This window comes from Chenopodium quinoa, unplaced genomic scaffold, assembly GCF_001683475.1.
Source record: "Chenopodium quinoa cultivar QQ74 unplaced genomic scaffold, ASM168347v1, whole genome shotgun sequence".
In the NCBI taxonomy this organism is placed as follows: domain Eukaryota; kingdom Viridiplantae; phylum Streptophyta; class Magnoliopsida; order Caryophyllales; family Amaranthaceae; genus Chenopodium; species Chenopodium quinoa.
In genome coordinates this window covers 3,583,508-3,600,684 of record NW_018743503.1, presented here as the reverse complement: position 1 = coordinate 3,600,684, position 17,177 = coordinate 3,583,508, and the positions used below count along the sequence as shown (strand labels likewise).

At 40.0% G+C, this 17,177-nt stretch overlaps 1 protein-coding gene across 1 annotated transcript; it reads left to right on the top strand.

Moving 5' to 3' along the window:
* The first annotated feature begins 812 nt into the window (after positions 1-812).
* Positions 813-2,897, top strand: LOC110739491. The gene has a single exon (XM_021919934.1). The coding sequence runs from the start codon at positions 813-815 to the stop codon at positions 2,895-2,897; it is 2,085 nt and encodes a 694-aa protein (XP_021775626.1).
* Positions 2,898-17,177: the final 14,280 nt, after the last annotated feature.

The window sequence follows — 17,177 nt, the reverse complement described above, 5'->3', positions numbered from 1 at the left end:
TTTATGCCAATACTAGATTAGGAATAATTGGTAGTGTTATCATCCCTTTGTTCTTATTGCAACACAAGTTGAATATTAATGGGATTTGGGTATTTCAATTAAGGGTTTAAAGGTCATCACGAAAGTAGATGATTGAATGATTAGGAAGTTAAGTATTGTGTTTAATGTCCCTTATTTGCTTAATTCCATGGAAATAGGCTTGATAGTTGATTTGGGAAGCCATTGATAACTCGGGAGAGACCTTTGGTATTGATTATGGAATGCTTTTCCTCTTGTCGATTGAATTGTTATTGGGGGTAGATTTATTTATTCATTGATTATATTCGTGGTAATGCTTGATCTTGAATGCTTTAGTTCATTGATTTATCACATTCTTTAGATTAATTGAGTCCTTTAATTATTCGTTCTTAGAATTTCATCACCATTTATTTGTTACTTGCTTAGTGATTACTTGAGTCTATTTAATTAGGTGAACCTTAGTCTCTTGGGATTCGATCCTTACTTGCTCGTCTACATAGTAGTGGTCTCGTTTGGTTTATTTTTGTTAGTTACGCGACACGCCTATCAAATTTTGGCGCCGTTGCCGGGGACTAACGAGTTTCTTTCTGATTATTTGTGATTCGTTTTTACTAAGCTTTCGATTTGTTGCTTCGGCTATTGCCCCTTGTATTTTTGATCTCCTCTTTTTAGTTCTATGTTGCATGCAAACTCGATGTTCAGGTTTATAAAGCTTAACACCTTTTGACTCTGAAATCGAAGCTACTTGAAGGAGACGAAGAATTAGAAGAAGGGGATATCAAAATACAAGTAAAATGACTGAAAGAATCAAATCTTTATTGGAGTACAGCATACCTGATACCGCAACCGGGCTCCTATCCAACATTGTCAGACCACCTATTACCGCTCAGAACTTTGAATTAAAACCTCAATTCATACAGTTCATCTCCAATGACTCATTTGCAGGCACACCTCATGAATGCCCTGTTAGTCACATAGACAGTTTCTTGGAGAAGTGTGACACCATAAAGCTCAACGGTGTTACTAATGATGCTATCAGACTTCGTTTGTTCCCTTTTTCACTCCGGGATAGAGCAAAGGAATGGTTACGAAACGAAGGTATAGGTTCCTTTGATACATGGGATAAGCTTGCCAAAGCTTTCTTAGAAATATTTTTAGGGCAAGAGAAGACTGCAAGGTTAAGGAACGAGCTAGCTACCTTTCGTGAATCTGATGATGAGTCTTTATATGAGGCATGGAGAAGATTCAAGCGCTTACAGAGACAATGCCCTCATCACGGTATCCCAGAGTGGATGTTGATCCAAACATTCTACAATGGTCTGACCCTTGAGTTCCGCATATACATTGATGCTGCATCCGGGGGTTCTCTCATGACTAAGAACCCAACTGAAGCCAAAGAGCTAATTGAGAAGATGGCAGCCAATGATAATTATCATCCAGGAGGTCGACATAGTGTGAAGAAGGGAGGTAAATTAGATGTTGATGCTCTAACTCTTTTGACTAGCTCTGTGCAGGCATTGACAAGCAAGTTTGACAGACTCCAAGCCGGAACATCTACTAGCTCACCGGAGACCTGTCAGATGTGTAATGTGCAGGGTCACATTGCACCTAATTGCCCCAAAAATTCCAGTGAGATGTCAATTGAGGAGGCCAATGCATTCTACACCTTTAATCCTAAAAGGCCGTATGATCCTCATTCAAACACGTACAATCAAGGATGGAGAAATCATCCGGATTTCTTTTATATGAACACTCAAGCTCAATTGAATTCTCCGTCACCACCACCTAGTTTTCAAGCAAGGGCATCCTTTAATCACCAACCCATAAAGCAACAACTACCACCGCAAACTTCAAAATACAATCTTGATTCCATTATGGAGACTTTCACTACTTCCCAGCTTCGACAGCAAGAGCTTATGACAAAGCAATTTGAGCTACAAGCAAAGCAAAATGAACACTTTGAAAGCTTGATTCAAATGCTTATTGCTCAAAATAAGAGGATAGAAACTCACCTTTCTCAACTTTCACAACAAGTGAGTCATTTATCAACTCTTCATGATCAAGCAAAAGTCCAAAAGGAACAATGCAATGCAGTTTTCTTGAGAAGAGATGAATTATTTTCGAGGAAAATAGATGAGAAAGTGTGCAGTGTGGAGTCAAGAAAAGATGAAAAGTGTAAGGATGTAAAAAGTCCCAAATATGTTGCTCCACCGGCCTATGAGGAACCGATGCCCTTCCCGCAAAGGTTGTCAAAAGCTATGCTCGATAAACATTTTAGGAAATATTGTAAGACTCTTAAAAAGGTACATGCTTCCATTCCTTTTTCTGATCTTTTAATTCAAATGCCTCAATTCGCAAAATTTGTGAAGGAAATTAAAGAGCAACATGATAATAAGGAAGTAGTAAATGAGAAATGCTCTACTCTTTTACGTGATAGCCTACCACCTAAGCTGCATGATCCTGGTAGTTTTATTATTCCCTGTATTATAAACGAAATATTTTTTAACAGGGTCTTGTGTGATTTAGGTGCTAGTGTAAATTTAATGCCTTACTCATTATATGAAAAATTAGGTTTGCAAAAACTTAAACCTTCCCCTATTTCTCTTCAAATGGCTGATAGGACTACTAGACTCCCTAAGGGTGTTGTTGAGGATGTATTAGTTAAGGTTGGTGAACTTGTTTTCCCTGTTGATTTTGTTGTTATGGATATGAAAGAAGACCATAAGATCCCGATTATATTTGGTCACCCATTCCTTGCCACAAGTCAAGCTCTAATAGATGTTCCCAAAAGACAAGTGACCACTAGGGCCCAGGATATACAAGTAGTGTTTAAGCTCTTAATGAACATAATTTTATATTTGATGGTGGTACTTGTTTAAGAATTGATGCTACTAACCCTTTGGTTGATAAGTGTGTATATGATAGAAATCTTGTGAGAAACGAGGACAATATTCCACCAAATGATGTGTTTAGCTACATGAAAGTAAGTTCAGATACAAAACATGTCAAATATAAAATGAAGGAGTCATTTGGAGGCGGATATTTTTATGGGTAACATCGCGGAGTTTCTTCTTTGTGTGGTGACCCAGGCTAAGCTAATAAAGAAGGTCAAGCTTAAGACCTTAAACAAGCGTTAAATAGGAGGCAACCCATTCCTTTTTATTTTATTTTATTTTTTTTTCCTTTTACATTTTTATTTTCCTGTTTTGTTAGTGTCTAGAAAACAAACTAACAAAAAGGTCATCACCGCCCCGAGGTAATTTTCCAACTCCCACACGTTGCAATGAGGCCATTGCCGAGTGTAGCTTGGGGGAGACTTGTGTATATCTATCTCGATATGTTCTCTATTTATTGCTTTGGTTTTTATTGCTTTGGTAGTACAGAAAAAAAATGAAAAAAAAATACGAGAATCATGATAGTGAACGGCCAATGAACTACTTCCCTGTGCCCCTATCCTTAATGCCAAAAAGGTTTTTGATTTAATCTCGATTGAAAGACTTGCATTGTGGATTAAAAGATCATGATTTGATCTCGAATTGTTTGATCCCTAGTAGGAGTCAATGTTGTTAACCATGTATATATGAGTTTGGAGCTTGACTGTGTTAACCATGAGGCTTAAGCCTTATTTATTCATTCATGTGTGTTTAGTTCCTGGTGTGATGTTGATCTTAGTTTTAACTCTAGACTTTTAGTAATGTGTCATGATACATTGCACGTGCACACTGAGAATGACGAAGGCCATGTTCATTAGGTGACCTCCAGATGAGTTTAGAAACGTTTGTACCCTTCTTGCTGATAGGCGTGTCGCGTACCTAACAAAAAATAACCTAACTATTCCTCCTAACTATGTAGTCGGGCAAGTAAGGGTCGAATCCCAAGATACTAAGGTTCACCTAAATTATCTAGACTCAAGTAATTACCAAGCAAGAATCAAACAATGGTGGAATAAACTAAAAGCTAATGTACGGAAAACTTAGAATAAATCAAACGAATATAATAAATCAATAAACTAAAACATCCAAGATCAAGTATCACCACAATTACGATCGATGCAATTATATATCTACCCCTAACATACAATTCCAATTAACATGGGGAAAAGTAAACCCTAATCAATACCAAGGACCTCTCTCGGGTATCAATGGCTTCCCTAACCTACAATCAAGCCTATTCTCATGGTATCATGCAAATTAGAGACATTAAACACTTTACTTCACTTCCCAATTATCAATTCAACTACTCTCGTGATGAATTTCAAACTCTAAATCAATTTACTCAATTCCGTTAAAATCCAACTCTCGTTGTGATAGAAACAATGGAATAATAACAATACTAATTATCTCTAATATAGCATTGGCATAATCACAATCAATTTAGCATAGACAATTACAATGGTTATTAGAGAATTTAAAGAATTAATTCATGCATCAATCATAATTGGGCTACCCTAGATCTTGGAATAAGAAATCTACTCACACGTATTGAAAAAAGCAATAACAATCATAATTATAGAAAACATGATTGAAAAAGCATAAATAATTGAAAGAGAAAGGAATAGAGATGAATACCAATGATGCTTCAATTGAAATTACTCAAATTGTTAATCAACAATACCCAAATCTAACCTAAGAGTTAAATTGCTAAAAGGAATAAAACTAAAGTTCTAGAGAGAGAAAGAGGACTTAAGGAAAATCTCAATAATCCACTAATGAAAATTACACTGGGTATTTATACCCTTAATGACCTAAAAATAATAAAATTAGAATTCGGAGTTACGCACAACTGTGCCCGGTTTGACCGGGATTGACTTGCCCGATCGGGCACATGGTATAAACAACAGCGCTGCTTTCTTCTCTAAACTTCCTCTGCGCCCGATCCAACCGGGCGGGTAGCATCCGATCGGGCGCGAGGCACAACGCCTACCCTGGCTGCCTTGCTGATCTTCATAATCTTGAACGCCTCCAGCCTCCACGCGCCCGGTCCAACCGGGCGAGGCCTGCCCGATCGGGTGCGTGGCATAAAACCTTAAGATAACTTCTTTGCTTCAATTCCAGCATCAGTCAGGAGTCCCTACTGTGCCCGATCTGACCGGGCATGCTTAGCCCGATCGGGCACAATTATAAAAACTTCTTTTGCTTGCTCGTTCTTCTAAGTCTTGGCTCGTGTTTAGCTCGATTATACATCCTTGTCCCCTAACATCTCCAAAATGCTTCAAACATGTCCGAATTATCCGAAAAACTCCAAGTTCCTGTAAAACTTATAAAAATGCACCGAACACACTAGAGAAGAGAATGTTAGCGGAAAATGGCTCTAAAGAGCCTCAAACCATACAAGAATGTATTGAAAAGTCGGGGAAAACATATGTGTAAGTCGTGTATATCAAATTCCCCCAAGCTAAATTCTTGCTTGTCCTCAAGCAAGACAATCAACAATAATCAACAACCAAACAACATACTTCACCCCATAATCCAAATTCAAAACATGGATTCAAAAATCGAAATCAACAAGCATGCATCCTAGTCAACCAGTCAAATTACTTAATCCGTCGATCCACCTAATCAATCGTCAAACGAGACCAACCATGGATATTTCAAGAATTGATGACTAGAGTATCTCACATCAGTGGTCACTCAACACACTTTTTATGTGGCGAGCTAAGAATGAGCTCGATCTCTCACCATCCCCACCAATAAGGCAATCCCCCCATCTCACAACACTTGCGTGTTTAGAGGGTTATAATATCGCTCAACCTAGTCAATGTCGACTCGAAATGCAACATATACTCCAGCAATTTGACCAAAACTCGTTTCATATGAACACAATGCTATGCACGAAGATCGGAAGGACTTTTCTAAGCTTGTAACGTAGGCCGGGAATAAGAATGGGTAGGAGAATAATTTGGGGAATGTGAACTATAATAGTCTAACCGGGGAACTATAAAATGCAATGAGTCACACCTCGATTTACCAATTTTCAACCAACAAAACACATATCCAAACCGCAATAAAAACACACCCATCATCTCTTTCACCTACATTCTCAACTTCAAGCTTCTTTTATTTTTTTTCTCTTTTCTTTTCAATCCAACAAAAATCTTTTCAAAAACAAAGACACTTCCTTTGAATATTTTTTTCTTTTCTTGTTGTTCTTTGCTCTTTGATTTCTCTTTTTTTTCAAATTTCTCAACAAGCCTCCATGCTAATTTCCTCCTTTTCTCACCCCTTTTTTTCTTTTTTTTTTTACTAATGTTTCACATCAATTGCCACTTGAAACAAAATCACACAAAAATACCGCATAAAGTAGCTCCCCTAAGCTAGACTTGGGAAAAGTAACTAAATTGGGGCCAAGGGGTAATTTTTGTGGAGTTCATGAAAAATATAGTCAAGCTGCAACATGGGTGAGCAAGAAGGGAACGGATGTTCTAAGTTTGTCTGAAGGCTACCTAATGAACATGGACTTCGTCATTTCAACATGCACATGCAATGCATTACGACACACTACTGAGAGTCTAAAGTCAAAACTAAGAGCAATGCTACACCAGGAACTAAACACACACAAGAATGAATATATAAGGCTCAAGCCTCACGGTTAACACAGTCAAGCTCCTAAATCATACATGGTTAAATAGCTTTGACTCCTATTAGGGATCAACAAATTCAAGGTCAAATCATGATCTTTTAGTCTACAATGCAAGTCTTTCAATCATCATTGAATCAAAACCTTTTTATCATTAAGGGTAGGGGCACAGGGAAGTAGTTCAATGGCCATTAATTATCATGATTCTCGTATTTTTCAAGTTTTTTTACAATTTTTCAAATTTTTTTTTTAAATACCTAAATACTAACAAAGCAATTAAAAACTAACTAAAAAAAAATTAACAAACACACACCAAAACACATAAAAGAAAACAAACCAAAACAAATAAAAACTCATAGAACATACCTGAACTACTATGCACAAACTTCCACCAAGCTACACTCGGCAATGTCCTCATTGCAACAAGTGGGAAGGAGGAAATACCTGAGTCCTCAAGAAAACTCATCATCAGCACCATCATCATCATCATCACCTCCATCGTCACCATCATCATCAACACCACCAGCCGCCCCGCTAGTACCACCAATGTCGGTCATATACAGGATATACATAGACTGGCGTAGGTCAGTCTCTAGGGTGTGAACACGGGAGGCTAGGTTCTGCTGGCCTAACCTAAGCTCCTGTATTTCGGCCATGATAGACTCACGGTCGGTAGGGATATGGGGAGTGGTGGAGGATGAGGATGCGCCGCCCTGCTCTCTCCTATGATAGGTCCTAGTAGGTGAAGCAGGAGGAGGTGGGCCGTTAGATGGACGATTGATGACCGCCATAGATTAGTGTGTAGTATGATTTACAACACCGTTTCTTGTGCTGCGAGGACGTGACAGTCATAAATCATTTGCACAGGTACAGTTTGGAACTGTACTGGATAAGACCTATGAGAGTACTTTAAGAAAATTTAAATTTTGTCATAAGTACATTTCTCATTATGACTATCGTAACTTGTTTCCTCCGACCATGAGTACTGTGAAGTTTTATTGTTCGAGTACTAGACTCTTTGATGTTTCCAAACGTCTGCCGTAACTGGGGATCATAACGGGAACACTCAAGAGACTATGTCCTCTTAGTAAGAAGAACTTACAATAAAAGACTGGGATTGTCCCCCTACTAACAATAGGGAAAATGTTTTGTTGTTTACAAGGCCGCTCGAAGAGCGAGACTGTGAAAATGCATGGCCGTGCTCAGATAGATTTTAGAAATCATCTGCTTATTAACAGTCGAACTCGGAGATCGAGAAACACTCCTGAACGTAATAAGGATGACAAAGAATCTTACCTTATAGTTCACGAAGAAACATTAAGTGACATAGGAAATGAGCTATACACTGTATGCACACTTGTCCGGAAGGACAAGTGGGAGATTGAAAGGAATGGTGTCCTTCCAACAAGTGTATTCTTCCGATAGAGGTTTCAGAATTATTACAGAGCTAATTCTTCAGTAAGATCAAGTGATCGGAATTCCTAGGTGGAGGCTGCTTCCGATCAGTAATATCAATGTGCAATTAATGTTACAGCTTAATCTTAACTGAACCCTTCGGGTCGAACCCAATCGAATCACCGATCCGAGACAACGAATTAATCCGAAAGGATTTAATGAGTCAGCAGAGTTTTACGAATACAGACGTTGGAAATCGAGCCTAGGGCATCGAGACCGAACGTCGCAAAATCACAAGCAACAAGTATGAGCGTAGCCATAGCTAAGCTAGGCTAGCTCATCACAAGCCTAGGCGCACCATGTGTGTGCTAGGCACTATCGCAGCCTAGGCATGCGCATGGAAGCCTATCGCACAGCACCACAAGCCCCAGGCAACCCATCGCAACTAGCAGCGTGCTAGCCTGGGTGCCTGGGTGCGCATGGCAAGCCATCGCAAGTGCCACAAGCACCAGGAAGCCCATCGCAGCTAGCAGCGCCCTAGCCTGGGTGCCTTGGTGCATGTGGTAGGCTATCGCAGCACGCATCCCAGGCCAGGCACCATCGCAAGGCATGGCACCACACACACCACCATCGCAATGCCAGGGGCTTGCGTGTGTGTGCGTGTGTGCCTCGCAGCCTCGCACAGCAGCAGCAATGATGCGTGTGGGCTGGTGCGTGTGTGCGTGCCTCGCACCAAGCATAGAAGTGCTAGGTTCTGGCTGATGCGTGTGCGAGGGTTGCATGAAGCGTAGCGTGTTGCGTGGATGGTGCAAGGGAAGGGGCTAGCATGCGTGGCTCGCTAGCAGCACGCATGCTGGTTGTGCTAGCAATGGGATGCAAGGGAGATGCTGCGAGAGATGCATTTGCGTGCGATAGGGAGTGCTAGGCAGCCAGCAGCACCAGCGCCTAGCACAGCCTAGCACCAGGAATGCGAGGCTGCTCGGCAGGCACATGCAAGCCGGCTGGGCTGGCTGGCACAAGCTAGCTGGCATGCTAGCTGGCAGCAGCCCAGCACCCCTTTTAAGTGAGGCGGTTTTGTGAGGGTGGGGACCAAGGCTTTGGGAAAGCCTTGGGGAGCAAGGCAATGGTCCCCCCCCCACCCCTCCATGGTCCTCACCTAACCTTCTCTCTCCCTTTGACACTTATTGCATTGTGATTAGATTTTTTTATTAATTTATTTTAGAAATAAATTAATTAGCAAAATTATTCATTCTCCCACATTGGTTGGGGAATGAAGTTCAAGGGTTCATTTCCCTATAAATACCAAGCTTGGGTATTGGGAAATGAACAACCTTGAGTGGAATTAAAAAAGGCAACTCTAAGAAAGAGTAAACCTTTGATTCGTAAAACTCATAGTTATTTTGTCCGGGTCTTGACTAACCTTCAAGACTTAGGATGCTCGGGTCGGGTCGAGGATACGATCCGTCGAAGATCTCGTCTTTTCGGGATTTTGAAGTAAGAGCTCTTTGGGAGCGAAGCACGCGTCAAAGGTATAATTCGTGTTCTTAATCTTGTTTGATTAAGTTTATTATGCTTGTTAATTGCTTTAATTAAGGGGCGGGTCTTGGTGGGTTTCCTTCCGCGTAGTGTCGGGTCACTACGAAACCCTACAGCGGTATCAGAGCCACGCTCCTTTTAATTCTTGCAATTAATTTTTAATTAAGGTGTTTTTAAAAGAATTTAATTTTCAGGTTCATGTTCATCTAATTAGATTAGATGCTCGTTTTAATTAATTTTAAAACTCGATTTTATTTTCGATTTGGCTGTCGAACCAAGATTTTGGCTCAAAAATAGTGATTTTTGGGTGGAATCGACAATCTGGAACTGTTTCAATCCTTTTAGGGTTTTCCAGAAGCCAAATTCGAACCAGAAACCCAATTTTTCTGGGGTTTTTCGTTTTTCAACGAAAATTTTAATTCTTTTTAAGCCTTGATTAATGCAGCATTACAAGGTTAGATTAAATGCACATTTGCATCACTAATCTACTTGTTTTAAAATATCCTTGAGCATAATAATGGAGTTTTTTTTATTAGTGCTTAAGTTGATATACCAATTTTTCACATAAACTTGTTTTTCACAAATTTTGCAAATAAATTGCAATAAAGTGTGAAAACTTGTTGTGATTTTGTATTTTAAGTTCCCAAATAATGTTAAAGTTCTAATCTTTAAAGGTTTAAATGATTGGAACCCTAACCCTAAATTCCATGTTGAACAAAGTTTGGATTTTTTCATGTTTGGTTGATTAAAATCCATTAAGTTCAATTACTTGTGAGTAAAATTTGATTAATCTTCATATTGGAAGATGCAATCTTGGTATTTTTACACAAGTATGCAATTTGGAAAATTTTATCATTGGATGGTTAATTTATTTTTCCAACTCCCATTTGTCAAATCCATTATTAATTTGCATATTAGCAAGATTAATTTTGGACATAGCTCATATTATTTTAAGCATAAAGTTAGACCTAATTTTGTTCAAAATTGAAATTTTGGATAATTTAGGCTTGTGCACCAATAAAATAAATTTTATTTAAGTTAGATTTAATTTTATTTTATTTTTCCTTAAATTTATTCTAAAATGTAATTTAGAATTAATTCATGTCACACGTAAATCGGGATTAAAATCCCGAGTCATAGCACACAAATCAAGGCAAAACACCCAAGTGTCACCAAGGCTAGCCGGGCTGCCTAGTAGCCCACATGTGGCTGCCTATGGTGCGCACAAGGGTGAGCCATGATGCTGATGTGCGCTTTTGTGTGGCGGGGAGGCATGGGCTGATGTACGTGGGCAGTGGCTGGGGCTGACTTGCGAGGGATGCTGCTAGGCAGCAGGGCAGCAAGCACCAGCCCAGCGCACAGATGCTCGCTGGCACCAGCATGCTAGCAAGCATGCGCAGCATGCTAGCAGGCAGCTGGCGCTAGCAGCACTGCTTGCTGAGCACAGCAAGCCTCACCCACGCACCATGGCGCCATGCCATGGGCTGCCTAGCAGCCATGGTGCGCACCCACCAAGGGTTTTGTTGGGTGGTTTTGCTTAATGTTTGAGCTATGATTTTTGCATTATCCCGTCTTTAAAATATTTTTGGTAATTATTTTAACGAGGCTAAAAACCTCGATTTTCGATTTTGCAAAATTTTGACAAATTATGGGTTATGTCGACTTAATTAATCGGATTAATTAAGTACAGATGCGGAATTCAGTGGGAGCTTAATTATGTGCGTAAGCTTTTTGCGTTTAGAAATAATGGATTAAACCACTTTGACTAGTTTTAATTAGGCGCGTTAATTGGATTAACCACCTAAGTTAGTTACTAGTTTTGCGTGTTTAATTATGTAATTCGTAAAATTGCATGGGCCTTTCACAAATAGTGAATGGGTGAATGGAAGATTGTTTTCAAAACAGGTTCTTTGAAAATGGCGACTAGTGGGGCCCGACTAGCATAGAAAATACGAACTGCGTTCCGTTATGTTTTTTTGTAAATCTAAATACGGTCTGCGAACCGTTAAGTATTTTTGTACTATTAGATTAATCTTAGTCGTTCTAGATAGCTTCTTTTATTTTATTTTGGCCATGATGTCTCAAGACGGCGTTTCGACGAAGACGAGCCAAGATGAAGACCCATGGAAATTGAAGATTTCAAGGGGTCATGCTAGTTGCCAAATGCATCTAATTTTATGCCTTATATATATATTGTTATTATATATGATTGCTAGATGCATGTCTAGGATTTCTATTATGTTGCGACGATTAGTTAAGTTCACTTAAATCAACCAACATAGAAACCCTAGGTCCCTTAATAATATTGAGCTAAAATTTGTCGTTCCAAGAACAACACTTACCGAACTAATGTGCGTATGTGATGGATTACGCCAAAGCGAGGCATCACTACTTCCCTAGGAACGTAAGGCATACTAGATATACAAGTTGTCTTAGTTAAGCTCAACGATATCAGTAAGGAGTCCTTAGATGTCGTGGCAAAAGAGATAAAATGTCAAGAATGCATTAGATGCGACATTTTATCAAACCGAGTGTAGCTTGGAGCTATTAGCAATTGGATTGATTACCTTAAGATATTTAATGATTAAGACAAGCTAAAGCATGCTTAACCATTTCTTGATCTTTGGGATCTCGGAATCATTTTATTCTCGCCCATAAGGGACAATTCTAAATGCGTGGATAAAATATTCAATAAGATTGAATATATGCATGAACGTTTTAAATTTCAACTTATTGATGTATGAATGGTTTTTCACTTCAAATTCTTTCAATTGTAAAATCATGTCTGCAAGTAACTCAAACAACAACCAAATGTGCCCGACACTCCCCGAAAAGTTAGCTATCAAGTTTAACTTAACAAACCTTGATGAGTGGGAAGAAGAACTCAGGAGAACTCTCCAGAGTTGTTCCAAAGAGTATGTTCTAGATACTTCCCTCCCAACCCTCTGTTCCAAGAAACTCTTGAGTGACGAAACTTATTGTGCATGGCCGAAAGACTACAAATTAGAGTCATAACTCATGGCTAACTCCATCCCGGAGGAATGGAAAGAAAAACTTCCATTCTCTTTCCCGGACTTGTTCCTTGGAGGACTAAGGGATGTTGTCGGTGTAAGATTCTCTAAGAGTTTTAACGGCAACAATGATGGACTCTTGTTTGAAGTGACTAGGTCACTTACGGACATGAATGTAAAGCCATCGGATCAAGTTTGTCTTGCGAAAGAGAGGTACCATCTTTGGTCTACAGTTTGCAATACTAAGTTGAGACCGGGTATGCCCCTCCGACCCCATGTGGCAAGATTGACTAAGCTCTTCAAGCACATGGAACTCCTGGAATACCACTAGAAGATGGAATGGCTGGTCATATTTTGCTCACTTCACTCCACTCAGGATATGATGCGCTAAAGGCATATATTTCTGAATCAAAGGAGACACATTCCTTGAAGAATGTGGTGGAGCTACTTCACCAGGCTAACTCATTTGGGGCAACCAAAAGACCGTCAAGAAGGAGGGATCTCAAGGTTAAGGCTAAGATGTGTTGCTTCTACTGTGGCGGGCAAGGCCACTTCAAGAGAGAATGCAAGCTCTTTCGGGAAGAGGAGGAGAGGAATGGAGCATCCGCCTCAGGTATCTTCCTTAACACTTGTGTATTAAGCTTATCATAGGTATTGGATACCAAGTATGACTCACTTAATGTTGCCTTTTCAGGAACCAAGTGAGAAGCTTATCAAGTGTTGGTGCATGGACAAGAAGACGACGAAGATGGTCTTTCGGTCATGCTTGCATGAACTGTTTTGTCTATGACATGTAATTAAACTAACTCTAGTTTTTCATCATGCCTTTTGAACATACTATGATCCATGGTGTTGGACACCTAGGAATTTCAAGTGTAAGGCTTTGACAATAGTTGTTTCAAATTTGTCTTACAAATTAATGTTTAATTAAATTGCATGTTTTACATATGATTAGACAAAAGTTGATACCACTAGCTAAGACCATCGAGTCGAATCAAACCTACTTGTGGCATTGTCATTCTCTAAGTTGGGAGAAAGGGCAAGTGAATATTAGGTCTAATACACACGGATGTATGTGGACCAATGAGCACACCCACAAGACAAGGTTACCGATATTTCATCACTTTTACCGACGATTATAGTAGATATGGCTATGTCTACTTAATGTCGAATAAATCTGAATCCTTTGAAAAGTTCATAGAATTTCAGAAAGAAGTTGAAAATCAACTTGGCAAGAAAATTAAAGCACTTCGATCGGATCGAGGTGGCGAATATTTGAGCCATGAATTCGACGATCACTTGAAAGAAAATGGCATTCTTTCAGATTTGACACCTCCCGAAACTCCTCAATGGAACGGAGTGTCCGAACGGAGGAATCGAACCTTGTTAGACATGGTTCGATCAATGATGGGTCTTAGTGAACTCCCTATCTCTTTTTGGGGACATGCGCTACAAACTGCAGCACTAACACTGAATAGAGCTCCGTCAAAAGCTGTTGAAAAGACTCCATATGAATTATGGACTAAGAAACCTCCTAGGTTGTCTTTTCTCAACATTTGGGGATGCGAAGCATATGTCAAGCGATTAATTTCAGACAAACTTCACCCCAAATCGGATAAGTGTTTCTTTGTGGGATATCCAAAAGAAACCAAAGGGTATTACTTCTACAATAAATCCGAGAACAAAGTTTTTGTTGCTCGTGATGGTGTCTTTTTGGAGAAGGATCACCTTTCCAAAATGACAAGTGGGAGGAAAATCAAACTCGACGAAGTTCGAGAGGACGAGCAACAATGTCAACCTGACAAAACTGACAATCTAGATACTTTGGAAGCATCTAAGAAGATTGGTCAGAATCAAACAGACAATGTATATGCTCAACCGATTACCATACGTAGGTCGCAACGGCAAAGATCTCAACTAGACAGATACCTCGGTATCGTCTTAACCGATGATCAGGACATCCTAATTATGGATGGTGATGAGCCGGCGACATACAAGCAAGCTATGACGAGCCCCGACTCTGCAAAATGGCAAGAGGCCATGAAATCCGAGATGGACTCCATGTCTGAAAATCAAGTCTGAGACTTGGTGAATTTTCCCGAGGGTTATACACCCATTGGTTGCAAATGGATCTTCAAAGTGAAGACAGACAAGGATGTAAATGTATCAATATACAAAGCTAGACTGGTGGCAAAAGGTTATAAACAAGTCCACGGGATTGACTATGATGAAACTTTTTCACCAGTTGCAATGCTAAAATCCGTCCGGATCATCCTAGCGATTGCTGCATATTACGATTATGAAATATGGAAAATGGATGTCAAAACCGCCTTCCTTAATGGAATTTTGGAAGAAACTGTGTATATGACACAGCCAGAAGGTTTTGTCGATCCAGGCAACGCTGGAGAGGTTTGCAAGCTGAAGAAGTCCATTTATGGACTAAAGCAAGCCAGCAGAAGTTGGAATCTGCGATTTGATGAAGCCATTAGCAAGTTTGGTTTTATCAAGAATCCAGATGAGTCTTGTGTATACAAGAAGGTCAGTGGGAGTGATATTGCATTCCTAGTCCTGTATGTCGATGACATACTGCTCATTGGAAACAGCACAAAATTGTTGGAGTCCGTAAAAGGCTGGTTGGGAAAGTGCTTTTCAATGAAGGACTTAGGAGAGGCACAGTACATATTGGGCATCAAGATCTACAGGGATAGATCTAAGAGGATGATTGGATTAAGCCAGAGTACTTACATTGATAAGGTACTGGCTCGATTCAACATGGAGAATGCCAAAAGAAGGCATTTACCCATGTCCCATGGCATAACTCTCAGCAAGAAACAGTGTCCACAGACACCTGTTGAGCAAGAAAGAACGAATCAGATCCCATATGCTTCGCTAATCGGATCGATCATGTATGCCATGATATGTACAAGGCCAGATGTATCATATGCCCTGAGTGCAACGAGTCGATACCAATCAAACCTAGGAGAGGCGCATTGGACTGCGGCCAAGAACATCCTTAAGTACCTGAAAAGGAATAAGGATATATTCCTGGTGTATGGAGGCCACAAAGAACTGGTTGTTGAAGGTTACACCGACGCTAGCTTCCAGACTGACAGAGATGACTTCAAGTCACAGTCGGGGTACATATTCTGTCTGAATGGAGGAGCGTTTAGCTGGAAGAATGCCAAGCAGAGCACCACTGCAGACTCTACAACAGAAGCCGAGTACTTGGCCGCTTCAGAAGCTGCCAAGGAAGCTGTTTGGATTCGCAAGTTCATTAGCGAACTTGGTGTTGTACCCTCAATCAAGGGGCCGATAGACCTCTATTGTGATAATAATGGAGCTATCGCTCAGGCCAGGGAGCCGAGAGAGCACCAGAAGGTCAAACACGTGCAAAGGCGATTCACATGATAAGGGAATGGAAATCCAAAGGTGAAATCAGAATTTGTAAGATCGGCACGGATGATAATGTAGCCGATCCTTTGACTAAACCTTTGCCTCAAGTGAAGCACAACAAACACGTTGAGGTAATGGGAATCAAGCACGTAGGAGACTGGATTTGAAAATTCCCTGTACATGTGTTTTAATTAAACGGGTTGATTTAATGTAAGAAATTGTATTAAAACCATTCATTAATGGAGTAATTAATTTTTGTGCAAAATTATCATTCACTCCATTACTATTTAATTGTGGTTTAGAATTAAATAATGAGTCCATTCGATTTACGGAAATATTCAAAACAGGGTATCAAGACCATGTCTTGGATAAAGAAACACCTGTTAAGTGAACATTGAATATTAAATCGAAAAGTGTCCCTAATCGAGGTCATCTAACAGATGGGCGATTGATGACCGCCATAGATTAGTGTGTAGTATGATTTACAGCACCGTTTCTTGTGCTGCGAGGACGTGACAGTCATAAATCATTTGCACAGGTACAGTTTGGAACAGTACTGGATAAGACCTATTAGAGTACTTTAAGAAAATTTAAATTTTGTCATAAGTACATTTCTCATTATGACTATCGGAACTTGTTTCCTCCAACCATGAGTACTGTGAAGTTTTCTTGTTTGAGTACTAGACTCTTGATGTTTCCAAACGTCTGCCGTAACTGGGGATCATAACGGGAACACTCAGGAGACTATGTCCTCTTAGTAAGAAGAGCTTACAATAAAAGACTAGGATTGTCCCCCTACTAACAATAGGGAAAATGTTTTGTTGTTTACAAGGCCGCTCGAAGAGCGAGACTGTGAAAATGCATGGCCGTGCTCAGATAGATTTTAGAAATCATCTGCTTATTGACAGTCGAACTCGGAGATCGAGAAACACTCCTGAACGTAATAAGGATGACAAAGAATCTTACCTTATAGTTCACGAAGAAACATTAAGTGACATAGGAAATGAGCTATACACTGTATGCACACTTGTCCGGAAGGACAAGTGGGAGATTGGAAGGAATGGTGTCCTTCCAACAAGTGTATTTTTCGGATAGAGGGTTCAGAATTATTACAGAGCTAATTCTTCAGTAAGGTCAAGTGATCGGAATGCCTAGGTGGAGGCCACTTTCGATCAGTAATATCAATGTGCAATTGATGTTACAGCTTAATCTTAACTGAACCCTTCGGGTCGAACCCAATCGAATCAC

Coding starts and splice junctions, on each gene's coding strand:
- LOC110739491 (XM_021919934.1), top strand. CDS start 813: ATGACTGAAAGAATCAAATCTTTATTGGAGTACAGCATACCTGATACC.